The following is a 6,341-nucleotide window of genomic DNA, read 5'->3' as shown; positions in this document are numbered from 1 at the left end:
ACTATGATGTGTGAAGTGTATACCAGGACAGCAGACATGCACCAGCAAACAAAAAAATTCTGATTCCTGTATCTGCTTATAGATCTGCCTGAACATCTAATGCTAATTGAAGCAAAAATTTTCTTTTACCTGATACTATATTTTAACTGTGGAACTGAATATTTTCTCCAGGCAGATTCTGATACCTATTAGTAGTATTCACACCATACACTGGTGGGAATGTGCACAAATTATTTTCACTTATACAGCACTAAAAATATTACATGGTTCTTTTTCTGTTGGTTTAGAACACCCTGTGAAACCACATTATTGCACTGCTACTCACCATGTACTGAAAGAGAAAAGAGGGGGGGGGGGTATCTTTACTTAGCCACAGTACAAAAACAAAGACACAACTGATACTTCTCAGCAAATTAAACCTGTGCGCTGGCCCAAAACTCAAACTTGGGATCTTTGCCTTTCGCAGACAATTGCTCTACTGACCGACTACCTGTCCTCACAGCTTTTTCTGTACTTCCATCAGTATCTTGTCTCCGACCTTCCAAAATTTACTTAAGTTCCCCTGCAAAACTTGCGGGATTAGCCTTCCTGGAAGAAAGAAAATTGCGGAGAATATCCATAGCCTGGGGGTGTTTCCAAAATGAAATTTCCACTTTGCAATGGAGTGTGCTCTGATATGCAATTTCGTCACAGATTAAAACTATGTGCCAGACAGAGACTTGAAGTCAGGAACTTTGGCTCTTGCAGGATATTTCGGAGACATGGATTAGCCACAGCCTGGGCTTCTTTCTTCCAGGAGTGCTAGTCCCCCAAAACTTTCATAGAACTTCTGTGAAGTTTGGAAGGTAGAAGCTGAGGTACTGGTGGAAGTAAAGCTGTGAGAACAGGTCATGAGTCATTCTTGGGTAGCCCAGCTGGTAGAGCACTTGACCGCAAAAGGTCATGAGTTTGAATCTAAGTCTGGCACAGTTTGAATCTGCCAGGAAGTTTCATAATGAGTGCACTTTCAACTGCTGAGTGAAAATTTCATTCTGATAGACATGACATAATTAACCCAGATTTAGATCCCAAAACCTATGCCAAGGGAGGGTGCACCATGTGTGTATGCACTGCCAATAATTTGGAAGAGTTCAAGTAACAAAACAAATGAACTTAAAAAAGTTGACTAATACCTTGGAAGGGGTGGGGAGAGAGGGGGTTTTAGTACTGCGACATACGCCTGCTGTAAGGCAGCCATAAATGTGTTTTCAAGGCAGCTATAAATCCCATATCTGTCAGCAGGACCAACATACTCATGTTGATGGCCAACAATCTTCTGAAGTTTGGGAGAATCACAAAATTGGTTCCATTCCTTGAACAAAATTGCTTTTAGTGTGACCATATACCAGGGGAGCGGATGCTGTGGGATGGCAATCGATCTTGCATCTGCTATACGCCTCCTGCAGTGCTGTGTTACACGAAACAACACTGGCTGCAGCCCTCATTTCCTGTCGTACATGATATCTGACGCCAGGGATCTAATGAACTGTTTAGAAAAGACCTGTGGGAGCAATAAACAATCACTGAGAAACTTGGAAGAAGCATGACATACAAGGTGTAAATAAAAACATTTAGAAATTAATATTTATTAGAGGAGACAAGAAGAAACACTTTTGTTATGTGACAAAACATTGACCTCGGAATCTGATTTGCAATATAGTTGCATCTTACAGTTATGAAGGGTAAGTTTTCGTTACTGCCAGCAGTGTCCATGTCCCTGAATAAAAAATTACATTATTACTGTTTATGTTATGTTGTGTTTACATTATTGACATTGACGCACTCTTTGATGTCTGATTACACTCTCACTGAGTTAGCTGACATGCACCTCATTTATGGGGAGGCAGGATTCATTGGTCGACCAGCAAGGCACCTGTATGGAGAATAAATGGCACCTGTATGGAGAATAAATTTGAGAGAGGTGATTACCAAATGCCGTCACATTTCAAAGACTTGATGGCCACTTACGTGAAACAGGATCCCTTATACCAGAGCAATGGGAAACTGGTAGACTTCGCAGTGTGCAAACAGTTCAACATGAGGAAGCCGTGTTACAGCAAGTTGAGGGCAACCCCAGCACCAGAATGCAATCCATACTCAATGAACTATATACCCCGAAAGCCTGTGTGTGGAATGTTTTGCTTGAGATGGACATGCATCCATTCAACTATCAGAAGGTACACGACCTATCAGTTGATGACAAAGGAAAGAACAGTCAACAGCTGACCTTCTTACCATTTTACCAGGGCTAATTTGGTCATTTTGTACATTCTAAGAAAGGAAGAAAAAATTATAAAATTCTTGAGAGGACATTCTCCATGTTTATCTTACGTTGAAAATTATAACTCACCAAAAGTCAAATTCCAATAATCTCCTTGAACATTCCTTATTTCAGATAAACACATGACAAATCAAAAAAATAAACTAACGATGCAAAGTGAGTATTTTATGAATGTATTAAACATTAATGAACAAAGGATTTCTCATGGCACACACAATACATGACAATACATAATATATTTCTTGTTTTAACACAGACAGTGCACATATATTAATATCCTGCAGCAGAACTGCTTTAAAAATTTAATTTTCATTTGTACACAACAAAATACAACATCTATTTCTTTCTTTTTTTACACATAAGAAATTATTCAAGTTTTGTACCATTTAATCAGTGTCGCCGGACAAATGTCATCATAAAAACTGCCAACAACAGTATAATGCAATCCTTATACATTAATCCCGCACACAATAAAAAGAACAATATTCAATTGTTTAGAGCACCAACACACATTTCATCACTATTTTCTTCACATGTTGATAAGAATGTTGTCCAATAACTGTGTGGTTTCACTGAAAGAATGTCGCTCATTTGTTTCCAGAATTCATCTGGCAGTTCTCCTTCTGGAACCCATTCAAAAAGTGCGGGAGCTACTTCTGGAAAATGGTGAGCTGCTTGTCGGGCTAGATTTAAAGCAGCTTTCATCTTCAGTGTCTTTGTGACTGAAAAAAGCCCCAATTTCTTTTTAGCTTTTAACATTACAAAACTTATATAAACTACTTTTATAACAGCTTCCAATAATATTTAAATTAGTGAAAGTTACGAAATACAAAATTGCTATAAGAAATAAAAAAATTAGCTACTTCTCAATAAACCAATACCCTAACATGATCTCAGACATCTGTTATCAAATACTTAATCTTCTACAAAGTTAAACAGGAGGTTATCAAAGTGTTGCTGCTTAACTTGAATGGAGGGAATATTGTTACACATCTGATATATGCAAGAGATAGATTCAAAGAATCAATGAACTATGTACAAAGTTTAACAAACAACCATTCCATTTAGAGTCTCATTTAGAGTTATTAATTATGGAGCAAAAGTGAAAGTTATGGTTAGCAGAAGCAGACTGAAAGAAAGAACAGAGGCTTAACATAGAAAAACACAGAAAACACTCAAATACAAACTAACATTTGAGTACGAGTGCAACAAAGATACAAATAATGACTGCAAAAATTTTAAATATGAGAGATAAGTATAACATATTTACCCAATCGTAAGACGAGTTTTTCCCCCAAATTTGTCATTTGAAAAATGTGGGAAAGCAGTACATCTGCAAATTAAACTACTACTGCTGAGATCAACATTTTTACCTTTACAAATGAAAATTTGCAATTCAGTTCACATGCACATTTATTTTGAACAATCTGGAAGGGATGAAGGGGGAACAGCAACATCAGCTTGCCTGAGAATGTGGATGTACATTGGAAGGGGAAAGGGGGGGGGGGGGGCAGCAAATTTCATCATGTTACCAATCATGGAAACGTATACCATGTACCTTGGCATTTTATGAACATCTACCACATCTAAACAGGAGTTTGCTTGAATCCATTTGTAATCAGAATTTAACTGACTTTAAATTGGACATTTACTCAACAAAAGCATAAATTTCTGTATGACATTGTAAAAGTCCAGATAGGTGCCAGTGGAGTGCTTACGTGCTTTGTAGAGCAATATCGTCAACCCTCGATGTAAGGTACAATATGAAAAGAATGACAGTGTCCCAGCTGTTTGCTGGTTCTACATAGCCAGTGAGACAGCAGTGGGCAGACAACATTTTTGGAAGCAAGAAATGAAGGATTATACGTTTACAAGAAACAGAACTTCTGAAAGACAAAACCAGAATTTCAGTAACAACTTTTCGCTGTCATTTTTACAAGTTAAGGCTTGAAGTGGTTTTGTGATCATCAGCTGTTTTACATAAATGCACTCTGGAAATAGGATGTTCTTGTGTCTGATTTAGTTAGCACAATGGCTGCTTTTCTTTGCCTCTTGGAGGTAGACAGCTGCGTGCACAGTCTAATATTTATATTTCTCCTTCACTTCACAAAATGTCTTTTCATCCAGATTAACCAAAAATTTTTTAAAACAAAACATGCCCTCATAACACAAGCACATTTCAAAAAATGCTGTATGTTTACATGGGAGCAAATCACAGTTGTGAACGAGGAAACCCATCAGCTAAGGCAAAAAGTGCTACATATTCGGAAACACTTAAGACATGAATGGTTTGAAGGAATAACACACAAGTTTTTGGTGAGTGGGCACAGCATTTTGAGCTGCAACAGAGATTCTGCAATTATAGAGAAATGAGGACAGGTAAGAAATGGCTTTGTTCTGCAAGATTTACACAAGACTAGACAGTCAGCTAAAGCTATTAACCCATTATGTGTAAATCCAATGCATACAACTGACTTCTTTGGGTTTAAAGATGTTACTGAAACATTTAGTCAATGCAACCATGCAAGAACTCAAAATGCAGTATGACTGAAGTGTCTCACATTCATCAAATAGCTATATAAAATTTCTCATTCTTTAACAGAAGAGTAGACAGTCAATATATTCAACAGAGGAAAGACCTTGCAGATAAATGACATCTGACTGGCCAGCCATATTTTATCACTTGTAAACCAGAAAGACCTGTTGATAATGTTGCCAATCCTTCCTCAGTGGCACAGGGACTTTCACAAAAAAAATTTGCGTTACCTGATCCCTAAAATGGAGTCGTCTATGAAACAGCATTCAATACTGCGAGATTTTTTTTCTTGAATTTAATTATGTTGTTCTCTCATAAAAAAATTTAAAATATGAAATGGTTTTTGTTGGCACAGTTCTACCACTTAAAATATTACTGCTGTACTTTTATTGGTATAAAATAAAATGTAGTGCCTCTGTATTAACCCTTGCAATATCGGTTGGAGGGGGGTTACTTTGCACCCACCTTTTGAAAATATCGTAATCCAGTCTTGTACTTTACATTTTAAAAAGCTGAAAAAATTATTTATTGTTTTTGATGATTTCATATACAAGAGTCTGTAACTGTTTTAAATTTTTCTGTTACAATAAACCCAAAAATTGAAGTCTTTGTAGTGAATGTGACTTTTTGCAGCAAAGGTCCTATGACTATTGTGAGGTTCAGAACCCTTCTTACATATTTGTAAAACTTTAAAAAGTTTGTAGTGAATGAAAATCAATGACAGTTAATGAAATTCGTAATGTTTAATTTTTTTGTAGTATCCATAAAGTACCCCTCCACTCGATGTATAAATATTGGAAAATTTTTTGTGGTGGGCACCAAGTAAACCCCCTTGGTATTGTACATTATGGAAAATGTACTGCTATTCCTAAGTTTAAAAGCACTTAAGACCGAAACTCTTCTTTTCGTTTTGCACTTAGAACCAATTAGTTTCCTGATATCTCACTTACAATGTTCTTAATAAATAAGTTTTTGTGGTGATGAGGTGGGCATTATAGTTCTGTGATATCGGAATACCTTCTCACTTTTTTGGATAGAAGGAAGTGATGCACAGAAAGAGATTTATTGTGTTTATAAAGAAACTTCCTCATGGGAAAAATATATTAAAAACACAGATTCCAAGACTTACCAAGCGGGAAAGCGCCGGCAGACAGGCACATTTGAACAAAACACACAAACACACACACAGAATTACGAGCTTTCGCAACTGGCAGTTGCTTCGTCAGGAAAGAGGGAAGGTGAGGGAAAAATGAAAGGATGTGGGTTTTAAGGGAGAGGGTAAGGAGTCATTCCAATCCCGGGAGCGGAAAGACTTCCCTTATCATCATTATATATATACACCTGACAAATATTAGATTTGGCACTTAGAATATTTTTCATTTCCACTCTTCATTTGTCTGTGAACAGGAGAGTTTCATTTCACAGACACAACAGAGTTCTTTTTGTAGTGTCACTAATATTTCATTCTCACAATTGATTTAAATA

The 6,341-nt window shown here is 36.8% G+C and overlaps 1 protein-coding gene across 1 annotated transcript in view; it reads right to left on the bottom strand.

The window, feature by feature from the left end:
- Positions 1-2,477: 2,477 nt before the first annotated feature.
- The window catches only part of LOC126278903 (uncharacterized), a 131,465-nt gene continuing 127,601 nt past the window's right edge, over positions 2,478-6,341 (bottom strand). The window contains exon 10 of the mRNA XM_049979181.1: positions 2,478-3,042. Within this exon, the coding sequence (XP_049835138.1) occupies positions 2,807-3,042 (236 nt within the window). The 3' untranslated portion in view covers positions 2,478-2,806. The remainder of the gene's footprint in view (positions 3,043-6,341) is intronic.

Source organism: Schistocerca gregaria, chromosome 1 (genome assembly GCF_023897955.1).
Source record: "Schistocerca gregaria isolate iqSchGreg1 chromosome 1, iqSchGreg1.2, whole genome shotgun sequence".
Taxonomy (NCBI): Eukaryota; Metazoa; Arthropoda; class Insecta; order Orthoptera; family Acrididae; genus Schistocerca; species Schistocerca gregaria.
The sequence above is the reverse complement of the archived record's forward strand: the minus strand, read 5'-3'. Positions and strand labels throughout refer to the sequence as shown.